At 37.7% G+C, this 20940-nt stretch overlaps 2 protein-coding genes and 1 long non-coding RNA gene across 7 annotated transcripts in view; 1 reads left to right on the forward strand and 2 right to left on the reverse strand.

The window, feature by feature from the left end:
• Positions 1-161: 161 nt before the first annotated feature.
• Positions 162-1696, reverse strand: MRPS25 (mitochondrial ribosomal protein S25). Its single transcript, XM_052777724.1, has 4 exons — positions 1525-1696; positions 1292-1398; positions 780-867; positions 162-545 (listed from the first exon to the last, which is right to left on the reverse strand). Exons 1-4 carry the CDS (start codon positions 1656-1658, stop codon positions 353-355), a joined length of 522 nt encoding a protein of 173 aa, XP_052633684.1. The 5' UTR covers positions 1659-1696; the 3' UTR covers positions 162-352.
• A 308-nt stretch (positions 1697-2004) lies between these two features.
• Positions 2005-8268, forward strand: LOC128137081 (uncharacterized). The gene is made up of 2 exons (XR_008233547.1): positions 2005-2260; positions 7382-8268. It is a non-coding gene; the product is annotated as an uncharacterized LOC128137081 (long non-coding RNA).
• Positions 8269-9771: 1503 nt separating this feature from the next.
• Positions 9772-20940, reverse strand: part of NR2C2 (nuclear receptor subfamily 2 group C member 2) — a 41858-nt gene continuing 30689 nt past the window's right edge. For 4 of the 5 annotated variants that reach the window (XM_052777718.1, XM_052777719.1, XM_052777722.1 and 1 more), the window contains 3 exons: positions 17481-17618; positions 15823-15928; positions 9772-13611 (listed from right to left, as the gene is read on the reverse strand). In XM_052777718.1, the coding sequence (XP_052633678.1) occupies positions 13437-13611; positions 15823-15928; positions 17481-17618 (419 nt within the window). In that variant the 3' untranslated portion in view covers positions 9772-13436. The remainder of the gene's footprint in view (positions 13612-15822; positions 15929-17480; positions 17619-20940) is intronic. The other variant, XM_052777723.1, reaches the window with a different exon arrangement.

Here is a 20940-nt window from a genome sequence, read left to right on the forward strand (position 1 = left end):
AGTCTAGTCTATGCCAAAGCAAACATGATCTTGTTTTTGCCATAACCTTATACATGCAGGCATGAGTAGGAAATGGGGCCCTAGTCATTGTTCTCCTTGTTCTGTTTTCCTTTTATGCAGTGTTGACTGTTAATGCTTTGTAAAACTGGCACCAAAAGCACTGGGTTTTCAACTTTTATTTATTTTTCTCTTTAATTATTCTAGTTGTAGCTGTAAGAAGACTTAGGAGGCAAGGTTGTCTGTATTGTATGAACTTGCTTGTTCCTGTCTCCAGGAGCTGTTAGCTCTTCTCTCTCGCTGAAGTACCTTGATCATCCAGCCCTGAGGAAGAACAACTCTATGACTTGAGACATCAGGCTGATGCTTCATTCTTCATAGCAGCTTTATATTTTCCCCTCATCTCTTTGGGCAGTGGCACAAAAGCAGGGCAGGGAACTTGGCCTTCAATTTCACACATGCATTCTCGCAGATGATACTTCTTGGGCCCAAAAGTTGCTGGATGTGATAGTTTTTTCCTTTCCCTTTCCTCTTTTTCAAGCGTTTCTCTAGAAAAGAGATCTGTCTGTTACTATCAGAAGCCCGAATGGCAATGTTTCCTCTCCCTTCCCTGGACCCAATTTACCAGAAAGATGGATTTACAGTTACTAGCTTGTGGACTTTACCTAGCTCATGTTTTTCTGGAAGAAGTGGTATTTCCTTCTCTATACCGAACAAAAGTATGCAGGGATAGTAGTATGATGTGTGCTAGACTGTACGTTAGCTTATTAAGTGTTACTTACTTGCTTTTCCCCAAGATTTTTTTAATGTGCTCAGTTATCTCTTTGTTGGTTTTATCTTCCACGTCCACCAAAACTTGTTCGCCATTGTCTGTCAAGAAAGATTTGCCATAGTATATCAAACGGTACCTCTTCCCCACCGCATGCTGTTTCATGGTAGCTGCAAAAATTGTTTAAATACGGAAACCGAAGACGTCTACTTCTCTCCTATGGTTGATGTACACTGCAATGTTTCAACAGAAAAAGCAAAGCCTTCATCTAGGGTGCCCCTAGGACAGCTGGCAGAAGTGAGAGGCAGCGGAGGTGAGCGCAGGCTCTTTGCTAACATGTCACTAAACAAGCACCCTCCCTCCCACGTCGCAGGCCCAGACGCGGAGGCCGAGTTCGAATGACAGACATGCTGATCAAACCACGCTTCCAGCGTGAAAACCGTCGCTGCGCTGCTGCCTCCTGCAGACGGATCTGCTCGGGGGAGGCCCCCCCTCGGGACTCAGGGCGGGAAAGGGGGCACCTACCCAGGTAGAAGCGGAGGAAGGGCGAGGGGGTCATGTTCCGGAACAGCATGATCTGCACCCAGGGGTTCTTGTACTGGATCTGGGGGATGTTGAAAAACACAAACTTTCTGGAAAGGAGGAGAAGAAAAACATACAAACGCACGTCGAGATGTCTCTGAGGGAGGCGCAGCCCCCCTCCGCAAGCCGAGATGTCTGTGAGGAAGGCGCAGACCCCGCCGCGCCCCCGCGCTCACCTCGCCCCCTCGCTCAGCTCTCCCGCCGTGTTGTAGTTCACCGTCATCACCTTCACCGAGCTCTTGAAGATAACGTCGCCCTGGTCGAGGTACTGCAGCGTCCGCCTGATGGGGAACCGGCCTTTCATCGGCATGGCGGCTCCGCCGCCGGGCGGAAATGGCGGAAGGCGCCGCCCCGCGCCGAGAGCGGCGGGAGCCGCAGTTCCCTCAGCAGCCGCGCGGCTCCGCGGGCGGCGCCAGGGCGGTGAGGCGGTGCCTCCCTCCGCCGGCCGCGGCGGGCCCGGCCGCGGCGGGGGCCTGGGGCGGGCGGGCGGCTCTGCCGGCGGCGAGGGCAGCAGCTGGCGGGGAGGAAGGTGCCGCTTCCCCTGCAGGCGACGGCGGCTGCGCGGGTCCCCGCGCTGTTTCTCCCGCTCTCTCAAAGAGCTGCTTTCGGTTCAAAGACGTTGCGCAAGGCCAGAGGTCTTTTCCACCAGTATTTCGCGGTTTACCCGAGAAGCTGCATTCTGCAGACTGGCAGCCGCTTTGTGGCTACTGGAAGCGTGCGTGTTCTCGAGAAGGCTGCCCGGGTCCGAGGCAGCGCTCCCCGGCGGCGCAGCGGAGCCCGGCCCGGGCGTCCCCGGGCTGCGACCTGCCAGAGCCGCTCCTGGCTCCTGTCCCAAAGAGTGAATTGGGCTGACGGGCGTAATAAAAGGAAGCCAAAACCACCCCAACCCAAATCGATTGGGCGGCAAAGATGGTAAGAAAGGGTGGAATTAAAAGTAAGGTACACGCAGGTCTCGTCTTGTGACAGTTGAAGCGGGAGAAATAACTAGTTAGTTTAAGGGAAGTAGAAGAGTTGGAAGAGGAACTAAAACATAAAGAAAGGGCTGCAACTCTTCTCCCTGGGAAAAAAAAAAAAAGAAAAAAACACATGCTTTTTTTACTTCTTTTTTGTTGTTTCCCTTTGTAGTAACATCATACCTTGATGCAAATTAGATTTCTGAAACACGCTATTGGCAAGGAGTTTCCTTTTTCACTACTACTTTCATTTAAGCAGCTAAAGAAATACAAAAAGCAACACAATTTAATACATTACTTGGCATGGCATGAATGACTGTACGTTTTTCTCTGTCACAAGCCAGACAGCTCTGTCAAATGCAAAAAATGCATTTTGTGCTCAAGAAAAATTGGTCTGACTCGATGCACGAGTTCATGCCACAGGATACATAAACGCTCTGAAACATTTCCTACATGAAATTCTGTCAATGCACACTAATCTTGATTAGTGATACCCCTCTGAGCTCCTGTAATTTCTTTTCTAGATGCTCTAGAGTAGCAAATTGAATGCTCTGCCTTTTCAAACTTCAAAACTAGGCAACAAAAACTGCTTCACAGTAGGCATCTAAATGAAAAAGGACCTTTTTTACTTTTACATCCATGTTTTTCTTGTAGACACCAGGACTTGACAACTGAAACCTAAAGTCATATTAATCCTCATTTCTGCTAAGTGAAACTTCTCTAAGAAGTAAGTTGCATGTTTCTAATAGCAGCAACAAGAAATGAAGTTAACTGCCTTCTCTATATAAATATGTGTGGTGCATCTCAACCATGTTATATATAAAATGGAGAATGCATTTACTGTTTGGAATGGAGTCCAAGTTCATTACCTCTGTTATAAAGTGTGTGTGAAGGGAACTAAAACAAGACCTAATGCATCACCTTAATTTAAAACCTGGGGAACAGGAAGGAGCTACCAGATAAAAGTAAACATAAAGCATTGTCTATTAATAGCTAACTATCTAGCTCCTCAAAAAAAAAAAAAAAAAAAAAGAGAAAAACAGAAGGTTAAAGAAGATGAATTAAAACCTCTCCTTCTCCTTCTCCTAGAAGTAGCTCCCTGGTGTCAGTAAGGTTCATGGGATTTATCTTCTGTCTTAGGCCTGGTTAAATCACTCATAACATAATCACTATAGTGAAGGGAAAATACTGTTTCTCCCTGAAAGACAGTAAATTATGCATTTAGCTTAGACACCTAATGTTTAAGAAGAAATTAAGTGAACTTAAAAATAAAACTCAAGCATGCATTTATATTTGTAATTCACTTTAATGGTATAAACCTCATTTAGGTAGTAGTATTAAGCCACAACAATATAATGCCACATTTAAACAGCATTTAATAAAATGCATAAGCTAAACCATGCACTGCAATACTCTATATACAAACACAACAATGCAAATTCCTCTTCATGACTGAAGACATTGATTAGATATAAAATTCAGATTAAAAAAAGAACATGCTATTATTTTTAAATGCTATCACACATAACAATGCTGATTTCACAAAAGAAGCTGTAAGAAATTAACTTCTGCAAGGTTTTTAACTTGCGATTAAAATATAATAACATAAACAATAGTTTTCTAAATGACAACGAACAGAGACTTCCAGAAAATATTCCAAGGAATTAAAAGGAGATGATTCCTTTTATAAAAATTTGCTATTTTTGTAGGTGCTCAGAACTCCCTGGTATGCCAAACAGATACAACACTTAACACAATGTGCAGTTTTTCAGTTATGAAACTGTTTGAATACTGGCTTGCAGTGTATTTTGGAGTACAGATTAATTATTAAAAATATTCCCACATTTAATGTTAATTCCATGTATGAGAAATCTAACATATATGCTAAGTAACATGTTTTCTTCTTAAAGAATGTCCTTTTTATTTGAAATTTATTCAGTCCTACTTTTAACCCACAATCATTGAAAATATTTTAAAATGGACCTGTGCCTTACTATCATTTATCTAAGATCATTAAAAAATGTACAAGCAGCCACTTTTTCAGGGCTGTTAGATACTTGGCAATAGGTGTGCTTCTCAGACTTTTGCTTTCTGTGATCAAGTAGAGAAAGCTGATTTCACATTCCACAGTTTCCACAGAGTATTACAACAGTCTTTATTGCCACTTATATTTGGGCGCATTTTGTCCTTCAGAATACAAGCAATTCAAACGTGTATGTAAAACAAGTTCACAATTTTAAAATATGCTCTTTTTTCTAAATTCACAGTTGAATTTTTAAACAGATCCTGATCAATACCCCAACTGGCTTCCTAATCTTTAAAAATGTTACTGCAGTACAATGACTTAATAGACATTCAGGTTTCCATTCAGCCTTTAAAGAGGAAAGCAAACATTATTCAAACACCACTGATTGTCAAGATACCAATGAAGGACCATCTGTCACAGGAATTCCTGACATTAATTTAAATAATTTTCCTGCTGGAAATCTCAAAAATAAGGTTTGAAATGTTAAAATGGATGTTTTACAGATTTTTTCTGTATTTGAAACAAAAGCTTATAAACGCTTACTAAACAATATAGCGAGAAACAGAGAACATTCTTAGCATTTTCCATAGCAAAGACTTTACAAGCAGAGGGCCTGACTCTGAAAGAGACTTGTGTTTTACTTTAAGCATTCAAGAAGCTCACTTTATTTTCACTGGTGTCTGCTCATCTGCTTAAACATACACAAGTCTTTGCCACATTGAGTACAAAAGGTGGAAATAAATGCCCAGAAAATTCCGCTTCACCTTTTTCATATGACAGAAACAAGACTTGCTGAACTACTCCCCTACATGGTGTGTGAAATTCTTTAAAAAAACAAAGTTAAGAGAATTACTTCCGCAGAAGGCTTCCTTTGTAACTTAAGTCATCAGAAGGGAAACGGAACAAGAACTACTTATATTTTGATAATTTAAATGTTTGAATACTCCCTATGAGTAATAAATTGTCTTACTGCAAGTCTCACTTCATAAATGCTCCATGTGCCCAGCTCCCATGTGAACAATGGAAACTTCACACACACAGAGTGCAAGATCTGCACAAATTACAGTTTCAGGAAAGGACACAACGTGAAAATGAACATCAGCCTGACAACTAAATGAACTAACCAGCTTTGTTTAGTTCAAGCTAGACAATAAAGAGAATAACTTTGGAAAGTGAATATACAATTGAAATGCATCATGAAAATCCTAAATAAGTCTTGATGCTTGCTAACAAACTAACTGCAATCTCCCTCTTATTTAATTACCACTGTAACAGAAATGTTGTTGTTTCATTGAACAAAGTACATAGTCTTTGTTTAACTAACGGTTTGGTTTCATGTTATCATTATGGCAGTATGAGTATTGATTTTTTTGAACCGCATCCATTGCATGCTGTTCTGTGTGCTACAGTTCAATGATGAAGGGCAACTTGTTTTTCTTCCAATCAGCCACTGCTGAAGACTTAAAAAAACCAATCCCTTACCAAGTTTCAATGCAAAATAAAACTTTATCAAAAAGTCTCTCAGAAGGCTGAGGGAGAATGACTATGTATTGAAAACAGGTAAGTATTTTCTATGACTGTAGTTATTTATTTATTTAACCATTTATTTTTAACAGACATTACATGTTCAATTACCTATTCACTGGCAGACTTCTACACGTCAAATAAGAAAAGGTAAAGTAAGTAATGTAAAAGCCAGAAAATTCATGGAATATATTTGTCAGTTCTGAACAGAAAATACTAAATTCAGGCTGGGTTTAGAAAAAGGTGCAAAGCTCTGAAATTCATAAGGATTCACCTGCTTAAGCGAGGCTTAGTTTGGGCTAAGAAATGAAAACTAGGAAGCTCTGGATTAGCAAATGAATGAAAAGCTTTAACATACAGAACAGTATGAATACATGGCTACATATCTGTACATATATACATACACTACACACTTTCTTTACACTGTACATAATATATTTAGACAGATAGGTATAAACATATACATTCATACACACATACATACAACTATGTACATATGCATTAGCTGCTCATGTTTTAGAATTGAACATGCAGAAGTGCACAATGGTGGGAGGCACAAAATAAAGATGTGTAAAAATCTATTAAAACCTTTAAAAAGAAGGAAGATGGGCATGAATTTAACAATAATAAGCCATTTTCAAAGCATTCATGTAACTCAGAGGATAAAACAGGCTGTGGGAATTATGGAACATTATGACAGTATTATCTGTGATGAACTTAGCATGAATTCACAACAAAAAGCTCAATAATAAGGTAATTCTGGGGTTTGAGGTTTTCCAAGTCTAATATATTTAGACTTAGAGCATTTAAACTTTATGAAGAATTTTACTTTAACTTGCAACCTCAGTATAAATAATGTTCTAATTTTTTTTTTCACAAATAATTTCCCATATAATGTTGATAACGTTGACTGCAGCAGAAGTAGGGTTGTAGCATTATCTAACAAGAGGGGTTATGGCATTTTTCATCAAACAATAAACCTGAACTTAGTTCAGGAGAATTTATTGTTAAAATGACTCAGCAACTTTAGAATTAAAAGGTGCAAAAAGTCAATGTTTTCATTTTCTCCCCTTTGCCATGCCCTCTTGCTAATTTTTCATATAAAGCTGGTTTTTAAACTAATTTTCTGTCATTCAAGATCCAGTAGATGCTGGCAATTGTCCTTCCTCTACCCCTTACTCTCCTCTATAGGATAAACATGGCCTCATTTTGTTGATTCTCCCTGGATATATGGAGTCATTAGGGCTGCAGACATTGTGTGCTGCTCTCACAGCAGGCCCATGCTTATCATCAGAGCAAACCACCGCAGCAGCTGTTCTGTTGATGTATGTATGGCAAGCAAGGCAAACTGCTGGGACAGAGGGGAGCCTACTTGTTGTTTGCCTGGTATTTCTGCTTTTTCTCTTATGGGCAAGAGTAGATGAAAAAGAACCAACCTACCCTGCTTTTGCACTCTGAAGAGTAACTGAAGGAGAGGAGAGGGATTTCAAATAGAAAATCAACATTAAAATTTTTTTTTTCTTCTTTCAGGGTGATATCATCCTGTAGGTATTTGCACCTGTGTACATCTGATTGACCTGCCAGTCACCACCCAATTCAAACATGGCCCCTGACTGGTGCTGTTATTGCAGAAAGCTGCTTTGATCACTGCTGCTTTGGCCGTATCCTCAGCCCAATAATTTCCAGTTCCCTTTTCCTGTATAAACTGTGTTCCTGATACCCTTGCTACTGATGCTATTTGGTGCTTTTTAAAATTATCCCTTACTAATTAAACAGCAGGTAATCAGGGAAGAACCCTAACTACTGTCTTAATTTTAATGGGCAGGAAAATGTACTGACATCTTCAGCATCTTGGATGAAATCTTTCAGGAACCTGTGAACATCCTGTGTACTATACACAACAATGAAAACACTGAAGTGTTCTACAGTGTCTACCAAAGAAGAGTCAGGAAACTGGTTTTGCCTGGAAGCTTCAGCCCTGACTTGTATTCCTATCACACCTCAGAATATGCCCTTTGCCAAAGGGTACTATAATGATAATGCAGAGACAGCTGTATTCTGCACAGAAATCTTGAGTCAGTGCTATTCACTGGAGGCATTACGGCTGCCCTGAGGGCCAAGTGCTTCAGATGATGGTAAAAAGAGACTTGGTAAATGATACCAAGTAATCAATGGTGACCAACAATAGTTTCTTGCCCCAGAGTGCTCTGAAAACTAAGCCTCCTTAATAATCTAACATTTTAAGGCAGCTAAAATAAAGGCTTGTATGATCTCTTTGAAGGATCTCTCCTTGGAGATTATTTTTTCCTTTTCTACCAGTTTTATGCCAGAGTAACATCACTGGCACCAAAAGCATTGTATCTAATTTACAAGCAATGTAAATAGGCAGAGAAAGATGTCTTTTGCACATGGTCTTAGTTCTGCATCTCTTCAGTAAATGTAAGTAAATGAAGGGAAGAAAAGTAGTATACCTTCTTGCCCTTGTCACAAATGCAGTAAAAATCATTATTACAAAGCTGGCCCAAAATGCTCCTACAGAGTTACTGATCATTGTTCTTTTTATCTGCAAGATTCAAATCCAGTTCCTTCTGAAAAGAACTGGAAAACAAATGAAGCACATGGAGAATGGACATTATTGCCTCATTATCACTCCCTGCATGCCCCAGTTTCAGTCAGCACAGTATTCAAACATTTGTCTCAATGAATTACTATCAATACATACATGCACTCAAGTTGAGATAGATCTAACCAGGTAGTTTATCACTGTATTTCTTCAGTTAAAATATTTTCATTTCAAGAGCAGCAGAAACAGGACCTCAAAAATGCTGGAGAGAGTGAATTTTAGGCACTAAGCAGAGCTTCAGCAAGATGTCACTTTTCTTAGAATCACTTTTCAGACTGTGGTCCTTTGAGTCCTAGTTCTGTAAACACAAGTTTGGCATTGGAATTTAGCCTTTATGAAAACAAGCTATTTCCATACTTAAAAATCAAGAAATAGCTTTTCAATATTTGTTACAATAATAAAAAAACTGTCCTGTCCCATATTCATAAGCAAAAGTCTGCACTTGCAAAGAAGAAACAAAATTAAACTAATTTAAAAGTAAAGCTAGTAAGATTATCCTGTTAGGATCTTCCAGTTACTGGCAGGGGGATGAAACAAACCTCAGAAATGACAAGAACTGCATCAGCATTGTATTTTCTGCAGAGATAGTTTGAAACTTGCTAGAGTCTGCAGCTGTACTGTGTACACTGTTTGACCTTCCTTATGTTAGTGGCCTGAAAGCCAAATCGCCAGAAGAGGCCAAAAATAACGTCAAAGGTTAACATAGAGCAAGAATAACTTTGTGATGCCCATTTTCCTTAGATGTACCTTCTTCTATTGCTACCAAGCAACACCTAAAGTGTTGGCAGAAAGAATCCCTTCATCAGTTCTATGCGTCTTGAACATCTGTTTTCTAATGATGGACATAAAAGGAAAAAAAGATTTATTTGAATGAGCTAAAATAGCTTCACTGCTAGATTACACCTAGATCACTGACAGATTAGCAGCTTCACTGCTTGATACACCAGAGGGTTGTACTGCCATTGAGAGGTACCTCAACAGGATAAAAAATGGGCTGAAGGGAACCTCATGAAGGTCAAAAAGGGGAAGCACAAAGTTCTGCCCCTGTGGAGGAACAACCCCAGGCACTAATATATGCTGGGGGCCACCCAGCTGGAAAGCAGCTTGGCAGAACAGGACCTGGGTGTCCTGGTGGACACCAAGCTGAACAGAAGACGGCAACATCCCCTTGCCGCAATGAAGGCTAGTGGTATCCTGGGCGGCATTAGGCAAAGCATTGCCAGCAGGTCGAGGGAGGGGATCTTTCCCCTCTACTCGGCACTGGTGAGGCCACACCTGGAGTGCTGTGTCCAGAGAGACATGGAAACCTTGGAAAGAGTCCAACGAAGGGCCACAAAGATGATGAAGGGACTGGAACATCTCTCCTGTGAGGAAAGGCTGAGGCAGCTGGGACTGTTCCGCCTGGAGAAGAGAAGGCTCAGGGTGGGGGGAGATCTCATCAATGGATATAAATACCTGAAGGGAGTGTACAAAGAAGATGGAGCCAGGCTCTTCTCAGTGGTGCCCAGTGACAGGACCACAGGCAGTGGGCACAAACTGAAACACGGGAGGTTCCCTCAAACATCAGGAAACACTTTTTCACTGTGAGGGTGACTGAGCACTGGCACAGGTACTGCCCCCAGAGGCTGTGGAGTCCCCATCCTTGGAGATATTCAAAAGCTGCCTGGACATGGACCTGGGCAGCTGGCTCTAGGTGGCCCTGCCTGAGCAGGGGGGTTGGACCAGATACCTCCAGAAGTCCCTTCCAACCTCAACCAGTCTGTGATACTGTAATTACACTTGAAATTTAGTGCAAAGGAGGCCTACTGCACTGGAGAAGATGGCTCATAGTTTTATATGGCAGTGTTTTAAGTGATTCCTTTCAGTGTCTCTCCATCATATGCCAAATCTTTGGTTCATTTTTATGACAGCCCTTGAGCAGCATGTAAGAAAGAAGTGTTAGGTTATTCATCACATCTCTCTTCTTATTTATAGCTAATATTCAAATATGCAAAACATTTTAGATTCTGAATATTTCTTAAGCTCTGTGATCTACCATCTACCATCCAAATTTCTACAATCCAAACTGTTAGTCTTGGAATCAAAATAGTGTATAGTTAGAGAAAGTACTTTTTGTTAATGGCATAAAGACTAAATTAGCTTGGTTCTGACTAATGCAAGCCAGCAAATCATGCTGATGATGCTACACAAAAAGAGACTTTATAGCCTTTAGGTGGTAATATCAGAATCTGAAGTATGGAACTGGTCCATTTCATCTATTAAATGCATGCACAATAAATAAACCCTAGATATGGATTGCATTGTTGTTACTTCATTTACACAAATAAATAATTTATCCCTAAAGTCCAGGGAACTATCTGCAGAGTAAGTGACTACCAGAGATGGATCAAGGATATCATTATGTGGCCTTGCATTTGTAGGGAGCGTAGTTTATTTGTAAACAGAGTTGCATGATATTTACCATTTTGATTTACAAATGTAAACAATGCATACATTTTAAGTTTTATTTCATGCAAACCTTCTGTTCCCAAAAAACTGTAGTGGCTTTATTTTGTTTCCTGAACTGTTATGCTTACAGCACAAGTAAGAAAAATTAGGAAAACAATTTTTTGCACAGAAAATGGGGCCTTTTTACTTGAAAAATTGGAAGTGGAAATGATGTTTGTCATGAAAAAGCCAGCTGGTGTATATTCAAATCTGGGGAAAAAAGATTCCAATGGCTAGTTTTTGTGCTAAGGAATATTTCATTTGTCATTAATAATGCTTACTTATCTGGTTAAATGATTTTTATAAAATACTGAAAGCAAATTAAACTGCATAATCTTTTTTGCAATGAAAAATATCACAATAGGTCAATGCATACTGCTTTTAGAACAACAATGACATAACCCAATGAAATCTTAAATTTTAACAAAAATGGCCACAACTCTTTCCAAGGTAGCTACTTCTTCTGAAATTGTTAATATCACAATTAATTTTTAAGTTGTATACCCTTAAAACAGGGACTTTGCATCAGAAGTGCTGACACAATCACATAAAAAGGTACACTGCAGTAAAACAGCTAGTACAAAATTCTGCATCCAGTTGACTTAACATTCAGAGTGCGGACCTTCCATCACATTAAAAATATGACAATTTCATTTGCTATAGCAAAAGCCAAGAGAAATGAAAGTGCGATATTACAAATCTCTGCATGTATATGGGAGTCTTTGTGACACGCTTTTGAGAAGAGAAGATTCTGAATGCTGTGTAACAATGGTAACTGTAGAAGACTTTAATGCATCCAGAAGCTAAAATTAAATACCCTTCTGTGTCACAATGAGTGCTACAAATGTGAGCCTCCTAATGAGAATGAAGTATACCAGGTTATGACTTTTTATTACATCAGAAGCCTCATCTAGAGCTACTTAAGGTCTTTTGGCTATAATTCAGACCCTTAAAAAAGACACAAACACCAACCTGGTTGGTGTTTCTAAATAAATCTCAGTAACAGAAGAAAAACAAAAGTGCTGAACTTATCATAAGATTTTTGCCACATAAAAATACACAAGTAGAAAATGCCTCTACCATACAAATAATTAAAATAATTGATGCATCTAATGAGCCAGGATCAGATGAAGGTATTAATTGCCATAACATTTTTTTAAACTTTGATTGTTTTAAATATTTAATGTCAATGATAACAAATTATACTAAAATGAAAGCAATGCTAGCTGCTAATAGCCAATGCTAGAAAACATGTTGATGGCTCATCACTCTAGACAATTAAAAAGTAGTTAATTTTCATGGTATATCAGTCATTAACTGCAATTGTACATGACTGAATGTAAATCCTTACTATTTCAGTTTCAAACTGAGTCATAGGAAGGTTGAGAGCACTGCAAAACTGGGAGTGCTCAGTCAGGGAAGGGGAGGGAGGGGGGAAGAAATAAAGTAAGACAGCTTTGTAATATACACTTGCTGACAGCCAGAGGTTCTACACATTTCAGGCTGGATGATGAGGGTGTTTAGGAGTAGAGAGGGAAGGAGTAAATTTGGAAATACAAAGAGCATGCTCAAAGAGCATCACACAGCTCTACTTGAAAATGACTGTTCTTCCAGTTAATGACTGATTTTCCCCACAATCAAAAGGCTTACTATTAGAATAACATTTGTCATGACTGCATTGGTCTGAACAGAAACTTTAAGGAACCTGAATATTTCATCATTACTGTGGCAAGAAACACATTTTTTTCTCCTAGTTTGGGTAATTTCCATAGCACGTAATAGTCACTATGACTGCATCGTACTGTGAATTACAACTGCATTAATTTAATAGTATAGTTTCATATAATGTGGGTATCTAATTCAAGAATCCACATTAATATTTCATGCATAACATAAGAGCAAGTGACTTTTTGTAGAATAAATGATTGTCTCCTGTAGCATTCTACATTTTCAGAGAAATCACTAGCATTTGGACTAAGGACATATGCAATTTTTTTCATTTTCCATACTCATAAGCGGGATGTTGATGATGTCTCTTTGACAAGAAGTGCTTACAAAGTGCTAGTATTATACCCTGGCATTTATTAGATATTAACTCCAAGGATATTTTTAAATATATACATACTGTTCTTTTTACTTTTAAAGTAATTTTATTACTAATCTCTGATATTATAAAACTCTATTTTTAACCACTAATAACTTCTAAATACAAAGCATGTGAAAAGTATGTTCAGTAATCCATAGCCTTTTAAATGAAAGGCATCAAAAATATTCCTTGTGGCAGAAAAGATCCTATAGCACGTCTTTTAATAGCTGCTTAAATTTTGTCAAAGTCAGCAAACAGACAAGGAAAAATCTGAAGGAAACTGATAACAAGTTGGAAATATTTCTACATACCAAAATGCTATTCTTTTAACTTCATAACTGTACGTTTTTACAAAAATTACTTCGATCCATCAAATTGTGTTGTTCCTACTACGCAGACGTGCCAGTTATTTGACCATTATATTCTGCTGTTTCCATTTTGAGAATGTAGGGGATTATGCTGTCAATGGGAACATTTCCAATGAGACCAGTAAAAAATAGTTCCTCGGTAATGCTAGAGCTCATCAGCCTAAGTGCTGGCAGGCGAACTAGAATCCGGGCTAGCCTGAAAAAGAATTTCAGTGGATTATAAATACATATAATACCAGTTTAAAATACTTTGTGGCTAAAGAGCTGGATCTGTTTTTATTATTACCATGACTCATGAATGGGAGTAAAGAGGCAAATAAAGCTAATTGAGCTACCATAAAAAGAATGGTTACTTTTCTAACCTGCAAGTGAAATGAAAAGCCACCATCTTTCTTTGTGGTTTTCCAGTGAAAAGGACGTATTAATGCCCTTTGTAGATACAATGTGTATGTACAAACACACAACTCTCCTGGTCTGCTTTTGAAATTCCCAGCTCTGGAACCACTTCATAATTTAGAACAATGCTGAGACTAATAATATTCATACTGACTAGTGAGGACATTTGCACAATTTTAGGAGTAAAATGCTTAATTAAAATTTAAACCAAAACCAGCATCGTCCTCAGTTGCCTAGCAACTTAATGACAAACCAGATAGCAAGAATGGGACTGGATATATATAAAAGGAAATAAGAGAATCTGCTTCTGATGAGAAAAGGAATTTGGAGGGATGTGCTGTTACCCATACATATTGCCAAATGCTGTGTTTTTTTAAGTACCAGGATGTTAACAGACATCTAATATAATGAAGTGATCGTATCGAATTTCTGGAGTTTCAACGCATTTGAAATTTAGGACAGTGATGAAAGCATATCTGCTGTGTTTATATGGCAGATGTACATCACAAATGCCAAAATGAATAGATTTCCTGAACCAGAGCCATGTAATAGCAAACCTTAGGCAGCGCTGAACACAGGCCCCTGGAAAATGCTTGAGTATCTGTGGAGAAAATATGTAAGATCCATTCTGCTAATATACCACATCTTGTAAACTTTAGGGGAAAATTGCAAAAAGATTCAAGCTACACTGCTGTTTTTGTGAAAATTATAATACTTGTGCTTCTATCTCAATTTGTGCCAGCATTCAGTTGCTTAGAAATAATCAGATTTGTACTCTAAACTTATCTATGGGTGAGCATAGGGATATAGACAATATCAATTAAAATATAGGACATTGTTTGGGAAATGTAACTCTGATTTTCTTCCTTCAGCCACTATTAAGAGAAGTAAGTATATGGAACAAATTCTGTATTTTTTTTTATGGCAGATATCCAGCTCTCACGCATCAAACCAGAATAATTGAATTGCACACAGAAGAATGTGGGATTTGAGGATATTTCTGAAGCAGAGAATCCCATCTTCACTGTACCTAACTGGGAATCCTGATGCCCTTTCTGTTGCCCGACAGAGAGTTAAGTCTGTAAGATCAGTGCAGAAACCAGTTTCTGAGACGGGAGAAGCTCTCTCTTTTACAGGCTTTTTTCTTTTGTTCTTTTGTTTTGTTTTGTTTTTCAAAGTTACACTACCCTCAGATGTTGCTTAAATGTATGGGATTGCATGCTTCTTTACATGGGGATACCTTTCACAGTAAAAGAGAACATGTTCTAGGATATATTGATAGGCAGAACTTAGAAATTCCCTTGTAGTACAGAGAATCATTGTGTTGATGAAATTTAAAATAGTTTTGAAGGAGATTATTAGAAAACAGGACAATTATTTCTAGCAAGTAGGGAACAGGAACAGTTAAGAGGTGAAAAACCAAGTTAGATACTTTGAAAGAGAAGTCCTTGGAAATTAAAAAAACCCAAAGGACGTGGGAATTTCTTGTAAACAGAAGCTGAAGAGTTGGTTCTCCACGTGCAATCCTTATTTTTCCAAGGTTTATAAACTGAGTTTTAATACTTTTCTGCACAGGTAACTTGACAAACATTTAAAGGATGATAATCACCTTTTATTATCCCAAAGCCTCTGACAACTAACTTGAAAAAGGAGGCAGTTTGAATTAAAGTTTGATGGAGTAGAGGCAGTTATTCTTGAGACTTCTAATGAAGTAAGTCTGTTTACTTTTCTAAACATAGCAATGAGACTCTCAAAAAAACCCCCCAAACTAAAAAAAAAAACAGAAAGTACTCAAGTTTAATTTACATGGAAGAAGCTAGACAGCTATTCTTGCTTCTACCTGTCTTTAAACAAACCTGTTTGCTTTTATGAACAAGGTTCTAGTTCTTTCTCATCAACAGTCAAAAAAGAACAGATGTCAAAAAGGAAATTTTTACATCAATGATGTTATTTTGTACTTTTGCCAGCTACGGCCCACAACATTACTTTGGGTACTATAGACAATAAATACCTATAAGTATCTTCTGGATAGGTTTTTTGTACATAGTCCTGCAATTCCATCTGTGCCTTCTCCTGGAATTTTTCTATTTGGGTTGAACTGGTCAGACCAGGGTGATCTAAAGAAACAAAACATTTCTGTATGTCGATTGTTTCCCTATACATTATGAAATATATGTAGTTATAAGATTCTTGCATTTAATTTCATTTAAATATTTCTCTTGTATTGTGATGTTTAACATGTTAGCTGTATAAAGGAAACCACCCAATTGAACATTTGCTTCCTGGCTTCAGAAGTAGCTTGCTCACTTTTCTCTCTATAGCTGTGTGTATCCACAAGAAAGTGGAAAAGGATTAAGCCTGTAGGTATGTACCAGGCAATGACACTCCTAGCTTATGTTTCTAACCTTGCATTTTTTAAAGTGTTTGCCTCTGTGATTTTGACTAACTATGCTGACTGAGCAGTATCTAGGGTTGTTTTCTTGACAGATCAATTTCTTGACCTTCCCGAGTCTGTCTCATGTTTTAATTCCAGCTGGCTCAGCTCCTCAAAGACAGTCACATGATCAGAAAAAAACAGAAAATACCACATATATGACTATGCCCAAGTATCTTCTGTGTTGTGTTCAAACTGCTCTTCCCTTAAAACGGGACAGAGCTAGCTTGAGTTTGGAGAATTTCTTGGTCCTCCAACTTGAATAAAAACCCTAATAAACCTAACCCTAATGGTACAATCCGCAAAAAAATTTCAAAAGCAAGTTTCAGGACACCAATAGCTTCTAATTAAAGTAAGTTTTATTACAAAGAGAAAAATAGTATCAGTGCAACCCCCCCCCCCACCGCCCCAAACCTGATAACAAGATACTCCTTTTCTTTGTACTTTGTTAAATTCAACATGGTAAACACCTTTGAATGAAAGTAAATAATTTATCTTTATGAGCAAGATTTTCCCTTTCACTCAGCCTGTCAGCAGTTTTAAATTAACCTTTCTGTGTCCTAGGAACATTTCTCCACCTTTGCTGAAGGGACTGTCACTTCCCATTTCTTTCATGTCCTTACCTTATCATTCCAGAAAATCTTAAGTGTCTTCTTTGAGTAAATCCTCATATCTCATAAACACTGTTGATGATGCTTTAGTTGTCTGCTGTCATTTTTTTTGGTAACAAATGGAAGACAGACCGTTTACATTTAGTTTTGGAGATTTTGTGGAAGTTCCATATAAAATATGGTGGTATTTCTGCTCATATTTCATTGATCCCTCTTATGAGTGTATTAAAAATACTAAAATTGAAGCCAATTTCTTTTTGTCACTTTGAGAATGTAGTTCGTCTAATCCTTCCTGCCATTTACTTCACTAATATTGCTAGTGCACATCCCAGATTAATTTATTACTCGTAGATTCTCAACTGAAGGTAATTGAGAATCTAGTCTTCTGAGGTGGATGTACAGGAAATACCTGATATATTGGAACTGTAAATAACATGGTTATGTTGCTCCACAGTTATTTTCAAAACACATATTGTTTGTGATAAATAATTATGGAACAAACATTTTATCTGCACCTTAACAGATCAGTCTCATCTCAAGACATTAGTCTCATTAAAAAAATTGCTAAAACATTAACATATGAATGCTTATTATTTAAAAAGATACGGTTACTAAATTCCTTACCAGGGCTAAAGAGGACTATAGCTTTAAGGTATGCATATTCATATCCATCAATATCAAGCTTGGCCATGCTGTTACAGAACTCCTGAAGTTTCCAGATGTGTTCCATGACTTGCTTTATTCTGTCTCCAGAAAGTTTATCTACAAAAAGATATTGCTTACTATTTCATGTGAGCTCAAGTACATCTGATATATTAACTGATATCCTTTTATAAAATAAGTGAAGTGGCATTTTAAATTCTTTTGTGTCATTTGCTATCTTAAAACCACTTAACATATAAGGATAGCCTGAATGATTATGGAAGTGAAGATTTATAAAGCTGAGTCAGACACAGGGCTAGCAAACAGAATGTTAACTCTTTTGCATAATTTTGCCAGTACAGCATAAGCTGCAACACCAGTCTTATTCCAGTGTTGTACTATTCTGAGCAGAGACTCTCAAAAATGGTGAATTATTCCTCAAATGGCTAGAGTGATTCCGGGAATGAACAGAAGCACAAAACAAATGCTATCACGCAATCGTAGTTTTAAATTCAAACAGTATTGAGTTAGCTTTTCCAGAAGTGAATGCAAGAGAAGTAATGACAGTGCTACTTTTTCCTCTATATGTACTTTTAGAAGTGAATTTTTCATTTACTGTGGTAAATAGGCTTTCTTCCTTCTGATGGGGTAAATTCACTCAAATACATGTACACAGATTCTTGCATTGTTTGAAACATCACGTTCCTTCTGTTGGCTTCACATTTTTTCTTAAAATGTTGATTTAAAAAAAAATCTTATATTATTTGTGGATAAGTTACAATTGAGTGGCATTAGCTGCTCAGCTAGGGAGGGAGAGATTTCTATTTTGGTAAACGTACCTTCTCTCTGACTGCATATCTGCAGACTAGTCAAAGAATGAAAACCTTAGAGATTACATTAAGATAAATCTTTGAATATATAATTACTCTTATCAAACTTCAGAGATAAGTCAATTCACAAGGGATAAAACTCTTTCTTGGGAAACACATTAGAATAATTTTATTCCAGTCATATCTCTAATGCTAATAATTCATATAATTATAACTGAAATATTTTACCTTCGTCTGTACAGCTAATAGTGTATATCATTGCTTAGACCCATGTGCCTTAAACTGAATCTTTGATATAATTTATGATTATTTTACATATTTTCTGAAACCGCAATAAAAAGATTGAACAGAAGAAACATTTTTTGCACAATGTCCTGAAATAAGAATGAAAGCATAATCTACATTTCTAAAATACAGGAATTGTGATACAAGTTTTTAGTTACTCAAGATGGATCAAGATAGACATAATGTAACGTTTTTATTTCTATATTAAGTGGGAAACGATGGAGTAGAAATACTCAGGAAAAGTGAACTTGAATTCCAGAGTTTCCAAATAGCCTCATCACTAAAATGCTTCCTAGATAAAGTTCTGAAATTTCTTCACTTTGTTTTGAATTTTAGAGTTATAATATACGATATAATATGATAACTTTGCAGAATAGATAAATAAAACAAATCATCAACAAATCATAATAAAACAAATCATCCTCTTTTCTTGGCCAGTCTCAGGTAACACAGTATGACTGGAAGTACAGATTGTAGAACGAATTTACTTTTTTCTTTTTTGAGACATGCGAACAGAAGTGGAGCCAGCTTAAGACTGTAATAGCCCCACCACTTGCTCCTCCACAAACTCATTGCCTGGGCCGTAGGTGGAATAGACAGCTCTATTTATTCTGACAGATATAATTAAAAGCCTAATGTTGTGCAGAACATACAATGTGCATGTTTCCCTATTGGTATCTGAAAACTCTCGCCTCTCTGTGCAGGAAAGGAGTATCAGTTTGTTGTATTTTGAAGGGCTGTCCAGGCTCTCTTAAATTACAAAAAAAAAAAGAAAAAAACCTACCCTATATTCATTATGAAAGCATACTGTCCATTTAAGAATCAAATTTCTGTCTAATTTACTTTATCATAATGAAGGTAATAAAGTAGATTAAAACAAATGTACTTTACTAGGACTGAAGGATATTAAACATTTTTTTTCAGATTATCTACTTCTGTGCATTTTATAGTTCTACAATCAAGTTTTACTCTCTTCAGTTGTCCTGGTTTCAGCTGGAATAAAGTTAATTTTCTTCCTAGTAGCTGGTATAGTGCCGTGTTTTGGATCTAGGATGAGAATAATGTTGATAACACACTAATGTTTTAGTTGTTGCTAAGCAGTGTTTATACCAAGTCAAGGACTTTTCAGCTTCTCATACTGCCCTGCCAGCAGAGGCTGGGGGTGCACAAGAAGTTGGGAGGGGACACAGCCAGGACAGCTGACCCAAATGAGCCAAAGGGGTATTCCATACCATATGATGTCATACCCAGTATATAAACTGGGGGGAGTTGGCTGGGGGCACCGTGGCTCTGGGATTGGCAGGGCATTGGTCAGTGGGTGGTGAGCAATTGTATTGTGCATCACTTGTTTTATATATTCTATTATTATTATTATTATCCCTTCCTTTTCTGTCCTGTTAAACTGTCTTTATCTCAACCCACAAGTTTTACTTCTTTTTTTTTCTTGTTTTCTCCTCCATCCCACTGGGTGGGGGCAATAAGCAGGCAGCTGTGTGGTGCTTAATTGCCAGCTGGGGTTAAAGCACAACATCAGTAAAAGCCTATTTTCTAATTTTTGCTGTGTGCACAATAAAGGCACCACAAAAATCATCAAACAACTTGGTACCAAATAGTATCCTGTAACTACTTTTAACTCACATTTAAATTTAAGCTAGATTTCATGTAATATGCTGTGTTTGCACAGTTTAAAGCTGCTAGTATTGTTTTTTTCTCCTATTAAAAATGGAATGTTATTTTCACGCTAATCAATTGTATTGATTGGGAGCATCCTTAAAAAAAAGAATGAAAAAAAGCAACGATAACAGATTATCATCCATTCTAGATAGAGTCATCACTATCAACAGGCCAACACTGAATTAAAAAATAAAATTACATATATCTTCTTGTTGTTTAATGCTTCAGAAGGTACTTCAAAATACATTAATCATTACTGCTTTATAGCAGTATCCAAAACCATTATACTTGCAAGAATATTCTTGTTGTGATACTTGGCAAATGCTGTAGTTTTATACTGTAAAGAGGAGAAGGAAAGTTCTGGAAGGAAAAAAATCTGGTGAGGTTTGAAAGAAGACATCATTATTCCAAGAGGAAAAAAATATTACATCTGGATGGAAGGAAAGCTCTGTGAGCACACCCAACTTTAGGAGGTACTTGTCTTTCTCTATACTGCCAGCCAGATATAGAAGACAGGAGAATACGTTCCCCAGCCTTATCCCCATTTCTTCTATGGGCACTTCTATCCCACAGAGATCTCACAGTGCAACAAAAGTTGTAGATCACGAGAAGAAAGGTAATTATGCAAGAGAAGGCTTCTCCTTCCCCTGGAT

Source organism: Harpia harpyja, chromosome Z (genome assembly GCF_026419915.1).
Source record: "Harpia harpyja isolate bHarHar1 chromosome Z, bHarHar1 primary haplotype, whole genome shotgun sequence".
In the NCBI taxonomy this organism is placed as follows: Eukaryota; Metazoa; Chordata; class Aves; order Accipitriformes; family Accipitridae; genus Harpia; species Harpia harpyja.